The following is a 19,634-nucleotide window of genomic DNA, read 5'->3' as shown; positions in this document are numbered from 1 at the left end:
ATTAATGAAGGCCCATCTAGGGTCAGAGTTCCCCGACATGATTATTTGTGCCGCGCTTATGTAACCACGAGCAGCGTGAACACTTAACATAGCTCGCTCAGTCTCTCAGCAGATAAGCCCCGGTGGCGACAGAGCAGCGGATCTGTGAAGCAGTCAGGAGGGAGAGGAAAGAGGCTTTAACTGGCTAATATAACTGAATGTGCCTAACAGGTGGCTTGAGTAAAGCCTTTGCAAAACAAAGTGAAGCTATCCACAGGTCCACATGAATCTTCAAGCACAGTGATGATCAACCTTAAAGAGGGAGAGAAAAAAGAAGAGAGTGGCTTTCTCTGCCCTCACATCTGTTGATTTTACTGTGCAGAGATGAAGAGTCATCTGGTTGCCTCGGATTGCCGCTGCAGACTGTGTTTGCTATTACTCAGCATTAGTAATTAAAGGGGGCGTCAGAGGGTGGGCAGGATGACTAAGTGAGGCTCCTCGGTGAGAAATGAGCAAAAAGGAAACAAAAGAATAAAGGAGACATTGTTCATTATTTAGTTATTCTTCTTGCAGTCAGAAGGGGGTGAGGAGAGGGGGAGATAAAGTATTTCTGGAATTAATCTAGTGAATGAGATTTGATAAACAACTCTTTAAATTCATTAGTTGCTCATTTCTACTTAGAAACTGTGTTAATTGTTTGTTTTTTTTATGTACCAGTATGACATGTGAGTTCATACTGGCTATCTACATGTCTTTCATTAGTTATTACATAACTAAATCCTGTTTGTAATGAACATGACGCTAGACGACATTTTTACTAGTTGAGCTTCACTTATCTCACCCCACTTTCCCTTCTGTGATCAACATCAAACAGTTGCACGCATATTTTTTTAGCTAACATCTCATTCTCTACTTTATGTTTCTGTATTATTATTGTTGTTGTTGTTGTTGTTTTTATTATATTTAGGTCTGTATGGGAAAATAAGATGAAGAGGGGGAAATGTTCCAGTATGTCATCGTGTCTGCTATTCCTAATAGCGTGTGATTGGCCGCACTGGTTGCGAGCTCTGAAGAGGGAGGGGCGTGAACCTTTCGTCGCGCGCTTATATGTGCGCGTGTGCTCCTCCGCGGGATCAGGGAGAAACGCTCGAGCAGAGAGAAGCGAGCTGTGACAGACGAGCAGCACTACAGACGTGGACGGTACTCGCAGAACCTGCTACATCTACTGACTACTTACTGAAGCAGCAGCCAGCGTGTGGTGGTGATTCAGCGGACTTAGTCGGACAGTTTTATTCCAGAGAGGGAGTGAGAAAGTTTGGAGAAATGCACTCAGTGTACCTGGTCAGCCTGCTGTTTATCTTCAGCACCCTGCATGTTAACCAGCTGACGGAGGGCTGCTCGTGCGCTCTCACGCACCCCCAAGACGCCTTCTGCAACTCCGACATAGGTGGGTAACCCCGATTTCCCCCCCCCCCTCTCATACTCATGAAAATTAGTGTGACTTTATTCTAACCACTGCACGGAGGTCAGATGTTAAAATAAAAGCTTTGCTTGTCACAGGAGCGTGAAAAAACTGGTTCCTTCCAGTCCTTTCTGGGTTTTCGCATGCGGATCTCTCACTGTGAATTGGACATTTTTAATAAACTCTGGTAGTTTTTGGTCAGTGCAGGATGCTGATTAAAGTGAGAGAGCTTAAAATGTCCCAAACTGATGAAGACGCTTGAGGACCTGAGTATAAGAATCACCTGATTCAATTCACCTCGTGGTCCCACCTGTTTAAATCGGAGCGAGTGCAGAGTTCTCCTCCAGCATCTGCTTTGATGATCCTTAGCAGGCTTCCCCACACAGATGATTGAATGTTGTTGCTCTGTGCGTGTCTGTGTGTCAGAAAACTGTTTGACTTTTAATTTACTTCAAATATTCCGCTTTTGCTCGGGACACAAATGTCTGCACATTCTTCCCAAAGCTGTGTTCTGGTGGGAGGATGGGTGGGTGAGGGGGAATGTGCTTTGATTGGTGTGAATTGGAACCAGTTGAAAACAAGACCCACAGTGAGTTTACATGTTTCAAATACTGTTTATTTATCTGCACGCTCTGGTATTTCTGTGTTGAGTGGCTCAGTACCCCCGGCCTCGGGTTGATAAAGCAGCAGTGGAGGGTCGAGGTGTACATGGCTTGTTTTACTGGCCTGGGTGTGCTTTCTCTGACTGCCCAGAATAATATGAATTTAGGATCTGGCTTAGCCTGGAACGCCGGTCCAACCTGACCTCTGTGGTTGGATAACACCAGTAAAGACCCGAGGATCATTTGATCTCTGCTGTAGGGGGAGAGAGGGCTGAAGTGTTTCAGATGGGACAGAAAGGCGGTTTTTATTGCAGACGAGGAGCGCAGACTCGCATTTGGGTTTCTGACTGGAGCCGATATTTTGTTTTAATCTCATTTGACCTGAAAATGTGTGAACCGTCATGAGGTACTCTAAAATCCTTAGCCCGAGCTCAAACAATAATCTCTCAGTTCAGAACGAACACACACACACACACACACACACACACACACACACACACACACAGCTACCATGTGTGTAAACCCACGTGTTTGCCCTAACACCTACTGTCAGCTAATTCACATGAACACACTCTGACATCATTGTTAATGATCTTGTACTTGCTACTAGTAACCAGTAGAGGCTGAAAACGATTATAGAGAACATTAGTTACTGATGCCTTAAAATCTTAATGAAACTGGAGACTTCTTCATGTTAAATACACACACCAAATCATAATTTACTGCACAAATGATACCCATTATTCTTAAAGGTGAAGCAGACTTCCTAAAAGTGCCCTTTTGACTACATTTAGATGTCTGCAGCCAAAGCTTTTGTATGAATTAAGCAAAGAAGACATTATTTATTCAACTTTATAATTATAGCTGAGTCTTTGGACATAAGCAGGCTGGCTGGCTCCTCCTTTTTTCATTGTCTTTATGCTAAGTTAAGCTAAGCGAACTAACTTGAAGGTAGTGAACATAAACTGTAGATAAAAGATGGACACAGCTTATTGGTCAGAATTCAATAATACACCTGCAATGCAAAGTGTACCATATTTGATACATGACTTTTTGAGACTTCTACATCATCAGTGTGATTTCATTTTTGAACACACACCCCAACCTGAAACAATTAAATTCACAATATATATTTAAGCAATAAATAGTATAACAAAGCTGTATGTAACAAATATGACACAAACTAAAACTCATATATCCAAATTAATATACAGGTGTATTTGTAATTTTGTTAGATTTTATTTTTTGGCAATTATTTGATGGTTCATACTAGAGATGGACGATCCGATATTACGTATCGGTCCGATACTGACCTAAATTACTGGATCGGATATCGGAGAAAAATAAAAAAATGTAATCCGATCCATTAAATATCACGAAAGCACCTCACAAAACTTGCAACACGCCGTAACTCACCTCAGAACGTTAGCACGTCGGAGCAGTATGCATCACGTGATAGAGCGGCTGTGGCATGCAGGACCTGTCGGTGGTCTGGATAGCATGTGGAGCTTCGCTAGCGACCCGGCATTTCATCTCCGATAAAGTTATCCCGAGAGAAGTAAAGCAAGTGTGTAAGTCCATCTCTGAATGTTTGTAAAGCATTCCTGCTTTAAGCTTAACAAGCGACTGCCTCTCCTGCTGCTACTTCAATGGTGAAACTGCTTAACGATCAGCTGATCGGCTTTTCTGTCGCGAGTCCGTGTCTCTGGTTTGCTTTTGGCCCACTTTGCACCAGAAAGAGGAAACCAGCGGCTGAACAACAGCAGCACGTTTAAGCTTGATCAGCTGTTGTTAGAATGTATTTAATATTACTTTCTACTCGAGGATCTTTTTCTACGTAGCTGACGCTGGTAACTGTGCAGGGGCGGATCTAGCAAAGTTTAGCCAGGGGGGCCGATAGGGCATTAACTTGGAAAAGGGGGCACAAAGACATACTTTTCTTTCTTATTCTCATTTAAAATGTCTAGCTTTTAATAAATAATTATCTGACACCCAAAGTTTTAATTTGATGTAAAATGAATAGAAGTCAATTACTGTATATAGTAACTATTAAGTCTAATATATATACCCTAGTAAGCTATAGTACTTTTTCCTTTGGGAAGGTACCATCTGTGCAGTCTGCAATTTTGTTGAAGAAAGATGTTGAATCTATTTAATATTTCTTGAAAAATAATTGATTTCTGTGCATTTTTTTTTCACACTGCATCAAATTAAGGTTGATTACGTCGATTAAGCATCATGAGGTGGAGCGTGAGGGGTGGTTCCCTATTTTTTATTTATTTATTTTTGTTGCTGGGAGTTGGAACCCTATTAGTTAGGTTGCTTAATATTTACACCAAGTACTCTTTAAAATACCAGAATAGGGAGGATGGTGTAGGTTTAAGTTTATTAGATTGATCAGTATTGCTGAACTATGAAATTTTTTTTTTTTTGCATACAGGTATAACAGAATAGCTTTAGTGTAGTTGTTGTTTTAAACTTGAGTATGAACTTATACAAAATGCAGCAAGATATTTAAAAAACAGTTTTGTTGATTAAAAAACACTATATCGGATTCATATCGGTATCGGCAGATATCCAAATTTATGATATCGGTATCAGTATCGAACATAAAAAAAGTGGTATCGTGCCATCTCTAGTTCATACTTTAAAGGCTTAAGTGCCTTGAACTTGCATTCTCTTCAGCAGCCAGCAGGCGGTGACTCCTCTGACTCTTATAAAGCATCCAACTCTGTAGAGGTGTACTGGGGGCTCTGAGGTCCCCATTAGTCTCAGAGGAGGATTTGGTTTAGGATGAGCCTGGAGGCATTACATCACGTTTCAAAACATCAAGGTAGCAACGCCTAAATTGCTAAGCTTGAAGCTTTAGCGTTGGTTATCTTCAATGTACAGCATGGTATTCATACCGGCACAAAGCTAGTGGTGTCAGCTAACTCTGAAAGTAGATTTTCCCATTGAAATGCTCTGTTAACCTTAACGATTTAGCATATGGATCACCATCAATAAACAATAATAAAGCTCATATTTCCAGAATCCAGCAGCTCTCATAAACCTGCTTTTCTCTCGTCGATTGACATCCTGTTCAGTTCACATATTTTTATTACCCCTTGGCAGCAAGAAAAACGTCACATCGAGGACACGGTGTAACTTTAAAAATGCCATTTTCATTTGCAGTTTCCTTTTTCCAGTCTCAGAGTGTCATAATCGCTCCACAAGACTTTGCTTTTCCTAAGGCTTTGCCAGACTTGCCTGTGAAAAGGAGGCTTCTCTTTGCTCAGATTCCGAGGACAGAACCAGCGTGCCTCTGTAGGTGGAAGTCACTTCATTTAGCTCTGATGTGGGCAGCAACTCACAATGATGGTTTGGTGAATCCTCTGCAGCATCTTAGAGGAGGAGGAGGTGGTGCAGGTTTAGCCTGTCATACTTTAGAGGATCCCACTGTTTATAAGGGGAGATAACAGAAACTGTGACATTACAGCCCCAAAATGGCTGTTTTCTCTTTGGTGGGGACTGATCACAGAGCCTGTGGGTGTGTCTTCAGCCAAGTGACCCCGTTTGACAAACGCTCAAGCGATGCCTTTCACAGTCCTTCAGATCTTTTGGATAGCTTGTGGTGTTGGCACCCCATGAGACTTGCAGTGTAGAATCTGGGACTGACTTCAATGGGGGCCAGCGATCAGTTGTGAGCCCCACAAATCCCATTTCCAAGGCCCTGGGCTTAGCTTGGGTTGTGCTTTGAATGCTTGCGGTTTGCTTGCGCACCTCCAGTCCCTCGATGAGAAGCGCTTCAGAAACACTAAAAGGTCACATGCTCACAGGATATTCTGGGTCAAGTGTAGCCTCCCAGCATGTGCAATTACCAAATCATGGACAATTTAACTGTATAACTGGTGTAGAGATCTTTTTATTGTTGTTGTTTTAGGCTGAATGTCTTTTTTTTCTTTCTGTCAACTCAAACTGAAACCTGCTTTCTTCGCTGGACTCGGAGACGTGGAAAACAACACGGCATAGGGTTGAAATGCTCATTTGACAGGAGAGAAGGGCTGTAATTCTCAACGTCAACATCAAAGCCTGTATCTTCCAAATTTAAGACCATCAGTGGAGTTCAAAGCATTTTCCCTCTTGGTTTCTTGGCCCTGACCCACAATCACCCGCAGGCACTCCACTGGATGAATCACAATTAGGTTAAAGGGGTTGAAAATTAGGTTATTGCAGAATGTCTCCTTTTTACTTGACAAATCTAAAACTGTGACATACAAAAGCATGCATGTGCTGCAGTTTCCTGTCTGTGTTGGACTTTATTCTGTGGTCATGTGATAGAAAGGCCCAAAATGTACTGCCTACTGTTAGAGTTGGCAGAGTTGTAGCTGGTTGTTTTTTGTTGTTTTCTTTTTTTCCCCTGCTACATACCTGAGCACTGGGCAATGACCTGGCTGCTGCCTTATGCAAAGACCTTGTTGGCCTCTACTAGGCAGCTGGGTTAAAGCAGCCCATTCACAAGGAGGAAATGTGCAGCACTTGTTTTTCCAAAGCCCTCCCGAAGCAAGATTAGAGGTCTGGGAGTAAGCTTTGACCATGAAATTCAATATTGCTTCGTAATGCCGCTCATTCCCAAAATGCTTGGAGGTGACAGGAGCAAACTTTTACATGCTTGCGCTGTAAACAGAGTTAGAAGCTGAGGATTAGCGTGATATGCGTTTATGCTCGGTTTGGGATTGGGGATCAGGCCATTGAAAGAAAGGATCCTGCCCCACTGTGGATGTTTGCTATCCATAGAGGAGCTTAGTGAAACAAGCAAAGCATAGTGGGTTTAGAGCGATGCATGGCATTGAGCTTTGTGACCTCATCCTCCTATTAATGAGTTATGTAGCATTCAGGTAAATAGCTACTCCCTTTAGCAGCATCTGCTCTCTCCCCCCACCGTTGAATTATGTAAGCTTGGATCAGATTTTTATACTTTTCCTCAAGTGAGTTAAAATTCGAGGAGATGTCAAAGAGTCTGGATTCCATACAAGCTTGGGATGTTCGTCCCCTGAGCCAGGCGTATCGAATGTCCAGCCCGCCCTTCCCTTCTAATGACCACACAGCCACCCAGAGGTTAACTGTTCCAAAACAAGAGGCCAATACAGGGGCGACGCACAATGGTACAACACTCATACATGAAAACACAATGAAGAATAAACCAAAAAACTGTCATTTATTCAGCTTCAGTATGTTTATTAAAGGTTAGCGAACTTGAAAGAATAGTAACAAGTACTGTTTGATCTGTACTGACCTCTAACTGTCAGAGTTACCAAGATTTACGCAACAGTTGCAGTCTAACAGGTAAAAAGGTGAAAGGCAGCTGGTGATTTGAGTGAGTAACAGCAAGTCGGTGAGTGGCAAAGATAAAAAGCAAGAAGAGGAAAATGCAAAGCGGGTGCAAAGGTAGTACGATGCACAGATAACACCCAGTGTTGGGTTGTGACTGCCTTTCCCAGAGCTTTCTCAGCATACTCCCTAATTTAGATACAAGGTTTCATTGTAGAGCACGATGCTGTGTTTTAGATACTTTGGCCAAAGTGTGCAAAAGGGTACCAATTTTAACTCTGGCAACTAGCATTTTTGAGGTCTGCTAGCGTGACGGCAACATTAAAACGAGTAGTTGGTTCAAGGTTCCTGTCGCTCGATCCCGCAGGAGCCTCTAATGAAGGGAAATCAACTTTCTAATTTGGTGAATAAGAAGTTGAATTCACAGGCAGTTAAATGGATTTTCGTTTTCATGCACTGCACTTTGCTTTGTCTGGCATTACCAGCTGTGTGTTGGTATTCACTTAGCTTAAATATTAGCTAGAAGCTTGATGACTGACATTACAGTTGGGTACTTTTTAAGAGGTCTGCTACGTTTGAGCACATTTAAGCCAAATTTAAAGACTGTTAGGTTCTTATATTTGATTTGGCAGAAATCGACCATCATGGTATCAGAGTGATAGGAAAGAAAAATCCCTGTGCTTCATAAGCTTCCCTCCATTTGGCATGTGAGCGAGCGCTGCATGCTCTCTGCGCCAGTGTTTTTCACCTGACATAAAGCTCTGCATTGGGGATTCGGTTTCAGTGTTTATTTTTGAGCGTGGTAGTGTGTCGTCCTGAGAATTCCTCTTCCTCCTACTCGCCTCCTCAAGCTTGGACAACTTTCTGCATACCAAAATCGGCGTCACGCGCCCCGTGCCTTGCTTTCCTCCTCTCCCTCACACATCCACAGACACACTCAAACGACTAGCCTTATTCTTGCCATGCTTGCAGTTTGCCACATTGTACGTAGGCTGGCTAAATGTTTAACTAAATTACACGCTCACCTTAAGACTTAGCATTTGCATCCATGCTTGTGTAATCGCCTGCTTCAGGCAAGAGAGTGGAGGGGGATTTTTTTTTCTTCTTTTTTTTTTTTTCAGGTTATTTCCTGTTTACCTCTCTTATGACAAAAAGACTCCCACTGTTGAAAATGTGTGTCAGGTCTTCAGCAGAAGATGAATCCCTGTGCGTCACAAGGAAAGTGTTCTGAGGGGAGGTAGTGGCGGAAGAGGGTGGGGGGTTATAGCCTGTTTTGAATAACAATAGGTTGGTGAACTACTTGAGGTCAACTTTCTTTCCTTTCTGGGCCTAGCCTACTGCTTTTGTTGCGCAAAGAGATTAATTTCTTCTCATGAGGGTGCTTCCAGATCAAAATTTTCTTCATACATATTTTAGTTACACTTGCAGTTGCAGTGACAACCACAGGGAAAGACTCCTCCTCCTCACTCGTCACTGACAGTTCCAATAGCAAGAACACTGCATAAGCCCGGGTTAGGTTTCGCTAACCTAAACTTAACATGACAGACATGGCTATGGTGTAATAGTTAATATATTTACCTCACAAGATGGAGTGAACCTTCAGCCAGGTAATACATGACTGATATTAAAATACATTTTTGTAACAAAACTATTACACGTGTTATTTTACTTGGTTTAGTTCAAAAGTTGTTAAAGCCAAACTTTTTTTTTTTTCTTTTTTCAATCATTATCACTCTTAGCTAGGTTACCTAGCTTCCACTCATTAACCGTAGAAACGATGGCTGTAATTTTGTAAATTATGTTCTTTATTTGAATCTAACTTCAGGTTTTATTGAACCTGGTGATGATCCCCATAAACTAATAAGAAAAGTGTTTTACTAAAATATTAGCTTTGATAAACTAAATGTTTTTATACAAATTATATTTTGCAATCAGATGATCGCCTCCTGCTGGCCATTAAAAAGAATACACATTTAAGGCTGGAAGTGCTGTTGACTTCCTTTTTTAGACCTGGAAGCCAGGCTAGGTTAGCTAGCGTAGTTTGCTAACTTTGAGTCAATCAAAAACACTAAAAGAAGTTTAGAAAGTACCTACTTAGTATACCTGTAGTTTCCAGATGAACCAGGGTAATGTGAGAAATGGGTTTAAATATGTGAGCTGGCAACTCTGCGGTCATTTGCAAATATAACTGCTGAATGCAGAGGAGGTCAATTCGAGGAAATCCTGTCTTTGGTGCGTCACACTTATTATCACAGGCCAATTAGTGGCCTTCGTCTAAAGAAAAACGAAGGGGTCCTATCTGGATGTACTTCAGCTAAATCAGCTGACCTGTGACTCGTCAAACACAAACATTTGTTAGTCCTGAGGGTTGGTTTTGAGGCCGGGGCAGAGAATGAAACTGCGTTTTCGGGTGGCATTTGAAAATAATGGCGGCAGTGTACTGAAATGAGGCAAAAGTATCCAGTTATATCTGCACATTCCTGTGTAATTGTGCTCCTGTGCTGTTGTAATTGCAGCTGCAGACGTCTGTCAGACAGCATTTAGATGCATTTAGCAGAGGTTGATCACATAGCAGCGCTCCTGAGTTCATATAGAGCGAGCTGACAGGTTAATGGATCAAATGCTGTGCACCAAGTTATTGCAAAAGTTCAGAAAGTAGAGGGCAGGCAGGGGCTGGAATCTGGAAGGAGTGACCCATGTTTTTTTGTTTTTTTGTTATTTTTATTAATTTACGATTTAATGTGATTTAATCTTTTATTTGGTGACATTAACAGTGACAGTTAACAAAATGCCACCGCTTTCTACTAAAGAAGACTGAAATGAATGAAAAGTAACACAAAATCTGTTTGAGGCTCCTGGATGGCTGCATTGCTCAATTTACTGCTTCAAAATAGGATTTGGTGTGTTGCATAAATAAAGTCTCGGTTCAAATAGGGGACCGTATAACTAAAATAAATCTGTGGTCACCACTTTTGGGTGGCCATGCTGTAATAGCTTCCTATTTGACTTGTAGTTTTATGCCCAATTTCCTTTTGCCTTTTAGCAGGACAGCTAGACAAACAGAAATCCAACAGAAGATGCCACATGCCTCATTTCTTTCTCCCCCCTTTCTGGGGAATGTGAAACCCCAAAGAATCTGGGAAGGAAATTCCACAGGGAGAAGATAACAAACATAGTCAGTGTTAGTTGTGTCTGTGGCTGTTGGGCTTTGGGCAGCAGGTGAACTTCAGAGCGGGACTGAAAGCTCATGCAGGGCCCGCAGCTCGAGGCAGGCGCTGAAGCAGCAGCTCAAATGATCACTCGTTTTGTACACTCCCAGTTCCTGGCCTTTCATAATAAGCCCCCTTACGCCAACACAAGTGAAAGCAAACAAATCAAACTTGCCGCTAAGCATTTTCACCTCGCCAACATTTACATGAGGGTCCTGCACTCTGATAAGATCGTTGTCAAGCTGTACTCCCAAAGATGGGACCCTGTTTTTGTTTAAAGTCACTTTTTCCTAATTATGTGAAGATTTAGTATTCAGATTGTCAAAAGTTAATAACAGTGAACATGAATGTTTTTTTTCCAATCCCACCCTAGAGTAGTTATTTGCAGACATCCATGTCTTTCTAGTTCAGACTCTTTTCCTTCCATTTCTGTATCAAACTCATTCTTTCCTTTAGTGATTTTTCTCTATTGGCTTTCTCAGCAAATGGAAGTAATGCATAAATGGTTAACTGTGGTGCCAACCTGGTCCTGAAACGGCATTTAACAGAAGCAATGTGTTTATTTGCTTGGAAAGTTGTACGCTAAAAGGAATGCACCTGTGTGCTCTCTTCACAGTGATTCGAGCTAAAGTGGTGGGCAAGAAGCTCCTGAGAGATGGACCGTTTGGAACCATGCGCTACACTGTCAAGCAAATGAAGGTGAGAACAAACATCTGCTTAATCCGATGCTGTTTGCCTGAGTTAAATACAAAGCTACAGAAAGCAAAATCCTTTTATGGCAAGTTTCAGTTTAATCCCTGTGTTTGTGCAATAACATGACCAAGAAGAGATTTCCAGGACACCTAGCAAACGACCAAAAGGAACGAAACATCTAATCTTGCTTTTGTTTACATTTCAAAAACAGGATCAAATAACATGTTATACAAATAACAGAGTAGTTTAACAATATCGAAGTTTTGTTTTTTTTCCCGCTGTAGTATAGCTAACTATACTACAGCGCCATATTTAACTCAAAGTCATATTAGCAACTGACTGGACATTTACAGAAATGGCTGGTTGTTTCCAGTTCTTCTGCTAAACTAAGCCAATCACAAACTATCTAAATATTCTAAAATGGTCTCTATATAAGATTTATATACATTTTTCTTTAGCTCTCATGAACAGAGAAAAAGAATTTTGCTATTATTAGCTAATGATATGTACTAGCTAGTGATGACAAGTTAATCCTGAGCTCCATGAAACCATGACATCTGCTGACATGGGACGTTACCTGTATAGCCTGAAAATATCCACACATACATGTATATATGAGGCTTGCCTATCTAGTTTTCTTTTGTCACACTACAGGAAAGAAATATGCTGATTATTATTAGTAAAGATTGGCTTTTCCCCCAGTGTTGTCACTTATTTAAGGTTTTTGTTTTTTTTAATCTGAAGCAAATAAATTGTAAAATTTCTGCATCTTTTGCCCTGAAAGCTCATTCTTTACTTCCTCTATATTCTTACATAACGCTGCATATTTCTGACAGATGCTGACATCGGCCTGCTGCTCAGATAGAAGCCAGGCTGGAGGATTAGCAGGCTTTCGGGCATTAGAGCTCAACCAAACTCCTCACTCTGAGTGTAAATATTTCAGTAGAGTCATGCGATGCATCAGTAAAATCCCAGGTTGTAACAAAAACATCAAGTGGCCTGTTGATGGCGAAGCATAGCAGGTGCCACTCTGGGATTATCCTCAGCAATTAGACGTGGCCTTTGAGCCTCTTGGTTTATTTATTTGTATTTCAGTCTGCTGGTTTGTACTGAAAACAGTGCTTTGCTCTAATAACTTACACAATTCCTTTCAAATTTCAACAGATCCTATGAGACTTGTGCCTTTGGCTTTCCCAAAGTGCCACAGTTTCTGGCTTAAGTAACAGTTTGTTCTGCTTTTCTCAGAACGCCGCATCTAAACAGGGATTTCCTGTTGTTCCCAGACAAATAGATTACACTGCCAGGGGAAGAAAAATCCAGAAAGTTCTCAGAGCAAACATTCACTTCGAGCTCTACATGACTGAGCTGAATGGAAGGACTGGATTTTAGCAGTGACCTTGCCAAAACGCCATCAAAGTGAAAGCATATTACACAACGTAGCTATGTTATCTATGATTAGGTTGAGGGCAGAGCCAAATACTCCTTCTCCCCTGAGGCGCTCCTTAAGAAATGTCATCTGATAAAGCCAGTGTGCTGTTTCCATTCGTCATTATTTATATGTGGAGGTTGAGGAAGAGATGGAGTGCCATGGTGCAGAAACATTACACTTTCCTATTTTTAAAGAGCATGGGGGTGTAATTCCATGTTTGATTCTCATGTCTTACAGATGTACAAAGGATTTGAAAAAGTCCAGCATGTGCAGCACATTTACACAGACGCCTCGGAGAGTTTGTGCGGTGTGAAGTTTGACATCAACAAATACCAGTACCTGATCACAGGTGAGCCGTGGTTTTGAGCGTTGCTCTGACTGATTTTTACTCAGACTGTTGAAATAATCAACGTTAAGTGTGAGAAACCCTCTCAAAGCGAGGCTATGCAACGTTTACAGAAATCTGTGCTAAGGGAGAAAATGTCACCGTAATCAAATTATATGAAGGAAACTCTAAGCTAAGCTATCCAGCTTTGCTCGATGGCTGTCTGCTCCTCAGAGTCATTTTTAGTGCCGAGTTTAATGTAAGTGGAACAAGCAATGATTAAGTTTTGGTTAAAATTAGTTTTCGGTTAAAAAGCATTCTGGAGTGGCTGCTCCACTCTGTGTGTAGGGGGAGGGGCTCAGAGTCTTCATGAGGAGATTAATTGGTGCATTCCAAAGACTCCTCCCCCGAGTTGAATGTTCACAGCTAAGTGCCAAAGCTTTACCCTGAGTGTAACTGGCACCTAATTCTGACTTAACTCTCAGCCATCAAACATCAAACAGGCCTTTTAAAGGGTATGGAGGTGGGATAAGAGCTGAAAGTTGCTTTTACAAAATATCCTCATTGTGAAGGTCTTTGATTGTCCAAAATAACTGTTTTTATTTGATTTTACTGCCTTTGGCATTTCTGATAAATGGCTTCAGGTAATCATTTGTGATAGCACCAGAGAAAGTTATAACTGACCACTCGCGGTCTGTTTCATAATAACATAAACTTAGCGACTGCTTGTATGTGACAGTCTCAGAGGACGTGTAACTGTTAGCAACACTCTTTCTCAATATATCCTTTTTTGAGCTTGTGGCATGATTAAATCCAAACTGAATCCATTTTATCACCAAATGGGTGCTGAAAACATTCAGAGGCCTTCCAGCCAGCATCACTGCAAGATACACACACTTCTCCTCCCCAAGGATTTCTTGGTTTGTCCTGTCACACAAAGTTTCCCACTAATTACAACCTACTGTTTGCCACCGTGCAAGGTGGCAAAGGAATGGCCCTCTTAAAACTCATTTCCCTTAGCTTCGCCGTCTAGAAACTGCAGTTTTGTTTTGTTTTTTCCTCTCACACACACAACTCGTAATTAGCAGCCAGCAGGAAGCGACTGGCATTTTCCAGCAGAAGCACTTTATGAGTTGCTATTTCTAACAGAGGTGCAGTTTACTTTGGACCCTGCTGTGCTTGGTGTATATAACTGTCGCTAAGTCCCGACCTGTAAATACTCTAACTGCATCGCACAGTGCAAGCCAACGAGCTGGCGTTGCTGGGCAGTGACTGCTATGTTTACCCAGTCCGGGTGCGAGGGGACATCAGTGTCTTTCGCTCCTGCCAGGGCATCTATAGAAAGAACTCCATATAATTAGGATTGTATTAAGAACAATTTAAACACACCGAGGCCTCCAGCGTGAGCTGCAAAAATCTCTTTTGATCAAGCATAAGGGCGCTGACCCCGATTAGTATTTTAGGTGCGTGTCGCACACTCTGCACCATGTAATAAACCCGCAAGCGACTCCAGTAATCCCAGTGCAACGATGCAGGCCGATTGGGAGGTGCACTGGGGGTCGAAGATGCACATATTTGTGAGCTGTCACATTCCCATGAGGTGACAACACTGATGACATCGAAACGTTCCCGAGCACATGCAGTGTGCCATTGTGCACCTGTCTCGGGAGTCCGTAAGGTGCAAATGGTCCAGCACTAAAAATAGATGTCTGCTGACATTTGGATATCCAGAAATAGAGGTGCTGGTTTAATATGGGCTTACTGTATGATATTGTCTTACCATGGGCAAATAAGTTGGACTGGTTGAGTGATGGGACTACAGTATCCTGTGTTATATTGAAACGATTACAAAATAAGTGGCATGCATGCATCGTGACCTGAGTCGGGATTAATGTGTGGGTCTTTACACATTAATCAAGTACAGATGCTTTTATTGGGCGCCAGAGAGAGAAAAGTAAATACGCTCCTTAAGGCCTTGGAAAATATTAAAATTTCTGTGAATTAGGTCGATAATGTCGTTCTGTTGGTTCGTCCAAAGTCGAAGATTCAGTTTGTCATGTGTGTGTCTGGCAAAGAAAAACGCCAAATCCTCACATCTGTTTGCATGACTCCAGAGTCCGTTTTAAAGACTAAGAGGTACTTAAACATCGTTTTATACAGAGGTGAGAACACAATCTAAGAGTGACATCCAAATATCCTGTGCTTCCACAGGACGAGTCTACGACGGCAAGGTTTACACGGGGCTGTGCAACCTGAACGAGCGGTGGGAGCGCCTCTCGCTGTCGCAGAAGAAAGGCATCAACCATCGCTACCAGCTGGGCTGCAACTGCAGGGTGAGTGTCAACAGGCAACCTTTGTCCCAACAAGGATATGATAGATGAGGAAAGACGAGGCTCAAGAGGAGCTTACTGCTGCTCATTTTTGCAAAGGCAACCAAATGTTATCCTGCTGGATGACCACTTATAAAGTTGATTAATATAACAGGATTTAAACAGTACAGGAGGAAGGATGTGTATACTTAGTTATGGTGGCTCTGTGTGAAGAATCAAATCAATCATTAATTCTACTGCAAGCCATTGAACGGATTATTTTTTATCAAGACTGAAATATGAGCTCCTTTTTAAGTGTCTAATTCCCACTATTATTCATCACGGATGTTTAGCTGGGATAGAAATGGAGAAAAAAACAAGTTTTACTACTGTCACAGGGAATTAAGTAACAGGTCTGGAATCAGCTCAAGCCTCCCATTTCATGTGACTCACACATGTAGCTTGCTGCTGCGCAGCTGCCGAAACGCCTCATAAACATCCTACTGTACAGCGGCGCCGCGGACATCTGCTAACGCGCCGGGCCCCTATCAGTATAAGTGGATTAGCAGGGAGACCTGTTTGTTCCCAATACGGGCCAAAGCAAGTAAACTGTGCTCAGATTGTACGTGGCAGCAGCCCAGAGGCAATCGAAGGAGGCAATCAATCAGCTGAGGCGTCATGGTGACGGCCCTTAAGCGCAAAGCAGACACAGAAATCACTGCACTGTTTTAAAAAACCAGCTCCTCTGTCCTTCGCATTGCTTCACAAATGAGGACTTACGGCACTGGAGCGCGAAGAAGCATGTCGTGGCAGTTTTATTACTCTCTACAGATCGTTAGAAGCACTCGAACTGAGAAGTTATGTCAGACATCTCTGAGCCACGGAGGATGAACTTTCTTGGCCTGAGTAACAAAAGCAGCCAAAAATGGCAAACGTGGCCTTTAATGTACTAATTGAATTTGCTGCTGAATTCATATCCAGATAAGTGTGACGACTCGGTTAGTTATGTGAATCTTCCTGTCACTTCAGGCTGTATATTCATCTGTGAAGCTGCTTTTTGTGTGAGCACCTGGAGTGGTGACGCACGAAAGGCTAACATCGAACTGAATCCTTGACAAACTACAAAAAACTCTCGCTGCTTCAGGAAGATGTCAACGTTCCGTCGCACAAAGCAGCACGTGCCAGTGTAGACTTACTGGGTTTGAGCTTAGTTATTTAGAGAGCTGCCATTTTTTCCCCCAGTCCCATCAGATCAATAAATCTTCTGCAGTAAATCCCTGAAAGCAAACGCTGAAAGGCAGTAGAGCAAAGATGCATGTTTTGCTTGTTTCACCAAGCATGTATTTCATGTCAAGTGTTTTTGAAGATCCAAGCTATTTTTCTTAGCACTCATTAAGCTAATTCATAATGAACCATAAATAAACCTAAATACTGTAAATTCAAAGTACTTTAGGATTTGAGAAAACGCAGTCGGTAAATTGTTTAAGTATTCAGGGAACATCTTTCATACTGCCAAAATCTGCTTATTTGTCTTTTTGCTATGCTACCTAGGAAGCCAGATCCAAGCTCAACTAGTGTAACCATTTTCCGCCATTTTTAACCTCTTCTTTCAAAGCTAATAAGTGCTAAGCTAATTAGCGCTATGGTATGATATTTAGTTATAATATAAAAAGTAGTGCTGTCAGCGTTAAAATGACGGCGTTAACTTATTAACGTGCTAACCGCGCGAACGCATTGACGCCGTGCAGCCCCACGCACGGGGCCATCCGCGTTAACTTGCTAACGGAGATTTGCCGCGTTAATGTGGTTATGGCGTTAACGTCATTTTAACGAGGTTAACGCTGACAGCACTAATAAAAAGCTGTTATAACTCAGTATCATGTATGTTCTAGCAACATGCCAAATCATGGGATAGTGCTTGTCAGGCTTCATCTCGGGTTTTTCTCCTTTCTCTGTAGATTAAGCCCTGCCACTACCTGCCCTGCTTCGTGACCTCCAAGAACGAGTGCTTATGGACGGACATGCTGTCCCACTTCGGTTATCCCGGCTACCAGTCCCGGCACTACGCCTGCATCCAGCAGAAGGAGGGCTACTGCAGCTGGTACCGAGGCATGACCACCCGTGATAAAACCACCATCAATGCCACTGACCCCTGAACACAAACGCCCTCTGACTGAAACTCGCTGCCGCCTCCCAAACTCCGTCCCATCCCTGGTCATGTTTAGAGTATTACAGGACTGTTCGAGCTCACCTGCCTGGGTGATGTCCCCCTTTTTAAAGGAAAAAAAAGAGCAAATCTATTACAGTGCCTGTTTGTAGCACTTCTGATAGAAAATAATACCCCCCACCCTCCCTTTATTTGTACAGCTTGTCCTGTGGCTCCTTTTCCCTTGTACTACAAACTCCGTCCTTTGCACCAAGTTGACATCGGTGACAAAGACAGAAAGGGCCAATAAAAAGTGTAAGACCTCGCTCAACCTACTGAGAGCTTCTGAAAAGATTTAATCATAAGTATTATTTACAGCATCAGTATCATTGGCTTCAATTAGCAACCTGCAGTTTAGCTAGTAGCTAGTGTCAGGATCATTTGAACGAGGAGAAGTCTCTAAAGCAAAAGCCAGGAGGTGTCAGACGAAGTATACTACGAAGATGATCCTTTGTAAATTTGCTGAGTAAAGCTAGCTTGTTGCTATCAATATACCGAACATGGCCGAAACAGCGCCAACATATTATATATGTTAACGATACACGTCTATTTTGGCTTCAAACCCCTTTGTGAAATGGACAATATTTCACAGTGAAGTATCGGTTATGTTCAGTTTGAACTGTCACACACGTCTTTATAATGGTAGTAAGTCTGCTTCCTGTTTTTAACGCGACTGTTGCGCACTGCTTCACAAAAGTAACACAGTGCCAGCGCGGGGAAGCGCCCGATTTCTTGCAGAGATGGTGATATTTTATTTGTTGCTGTATATAAAATAAGCTACAGAAATCAACTCATCTGAAACCTCTATTACATTTATTTATATGTTTATTGGGTTATACTATGTGGTATATGTGCATAAAAGAAAAACAGGCCAAATAATATCGTGAACTCACTGCAGTGTATTAAATGAAGCACCAGCATCAGCAAATTCAACATTATGGTACTATTATGGTAGTTTGGTTTTTTTGGCTTCATTATAATCCCCCCCACCCCCCCAAGCTGGTACTCGTTACCAATCCGATAAAATTAAAACTATAACAGAGGTTTCAGAGAAGGACATATTTTGTAAGTGTATATTCAATCTTTTTTATTTAACTATTTGAGATGAACATTATATATAAATGAAAGTAACAATATATTGTCACTAAATTCATTCTTGTTCGCCTGTTCCCGTCTGGGGTTTTCTCTTATTTTTACTTCCCTTCATTCCATTCCAATAACGGACACAGACTGGCCTCACAAAGAGGAAGAGCCCATTCGTAATTTATGCTAAGAGAGCGCCAAGCACAGAAACTGTTGGTTTGCTAAAAGAATACTGATATCACTCTGACATGTTTGTGCTAATTATGCATCTATTTTTGGCAGTGATTTAGCCTAGTTTATGGCAGCTTAAAGCAGGATACTGTAAACTGCCTCGCATAGCATAGTAGAGAGGAAGGACAAACTACGGTGGTTTAAAATTCGTTCAAACACTACTGTGTATGTTTCATATGTTGAGATGGTTATGCTAGCTGTGCTATTTACAGACTATGTGAAGCTAGGCTAACTAGGTTGTGTTTCATTTATGGTCCATTTCTGGTTATCTGTGTCACTTTTTTTTTTTTTTTTTTTTTTTTTTTAATCCCTTTAATTTCTACGAAATTCTATATTTTCTCTTATTTGTTTTTTTTGGGGGGGGGGTTTTCGGTTCTGTTTTTTTTTTTTTGTTTTTTTTTTTTTTTTTTAAACAGCATTTTGAGCAAAGGTTAGCCGGGAGCTCACTTTTTTTTCTTTTTTTTTTTTTATGACCGAATCTTTCAGCAGTATTTAGTTTATCGTTCTTCACCTCCATACATAATGAGCTCTTCCTCCAGCTGTGGCATTTCTGTGTCATTATTTCTGTGGTTCATGTTTATGTAAATATACTATCTGCTTAACACAGAAATCAGTCAAAAGGAAAAAAAATCCAATCAAGGAAGCTGTGTACAGTCTGTGTGTAAACACTGATTTATGAATTATGTGGGTTGGGGATATTTCCTTGTTGGGGTTGTAGAAATGTTTGACTTAATTTCTGTGTTTTATATTTTTATAATAAAGACTTACTGAAAAATGCTCCACAGGAGGTCTTGGG

At 41.6% G+C, this 19,634-nt stretch overlaps 2 protein-coding genes across 2 annotated transcripts in view; one reads left to right on the top strand and one right to left on the bottom strand.

Annotated features, from left to right (window-relative positions):
* syn3 (synapsin III) overlaps positions 1-19,634 on the bottom strand; it is a 128,420-nt gene that overhangs the window by 49,403 nt on the left and 59,383 nt on the right. The gene's annotated exons all lie outside the window — the stretch shown is intronic.
* On the top strand, positions 1,072-19,618 carry LOC309692945 (metalloproteinase inhibitor 3). Its single transcript, XM_082511870.1, has 5 exons — positions 1,072-1,426; positions 11,179-11,261; positions 12,922-13,033; positions 15,221-15,342; positions 17,277-19,618. The coding sequence occupies exons 1-5, from the start codon at positions 1,087-1,089 to the stop codon at positions 17,472-17,474; spliced, it is 855 nt and encodes a 284-aa protein (XP_082367996.1). The 5' UTR covers positions 1,072-1,086; the 3' UTR covers positions 17,475-19,618.

Source organism: Aulonocara stuartgranti (genome assembly GCF_965226115.1).
Source record: "Aulonocara stuartgranti genome assembly, chromosome: 17".
Taxonomy (NCBI): Eukaryota; Metazoa; Chordata; class Actinopteri; order Cichliformes; family Cichlidae; genus Aulonocara; species Aulonocara stuartgranti.
Note: the sequence above shows the minus strand (reverse complement) of the source record. Positions and strands in the feature narration are given on the sequence as shown.

What these genes read in the sequence shown, in the direction of transcription:
- LOC309692945 (XM_082511870.1), top strand. Translation starts at nt 1,087, where the DNA reads ATGTGCGCGTGTGCTCCTCCGCGGGATCAGGGAGAAACGCTCGAGCAG. An exon ending in CTTCTGCAACTCCGACATAG is followed by an intron (nt 1,427 to 11,178) that starts GTGGGTAACCCC and finishes CTCTCTTCACAG; the next exon opens with TGATTCGAGCTAAAGTGGTG. An exon ending in AGCTGGGCTGCAACTGCAGG is followed by an intron (nt 15,343 to 17,276) that starts GTGAGTGTCAAC and finishes CTTTCTCTGTAG; the next exon opens with ATTAAGCCCTGCCACTACCT.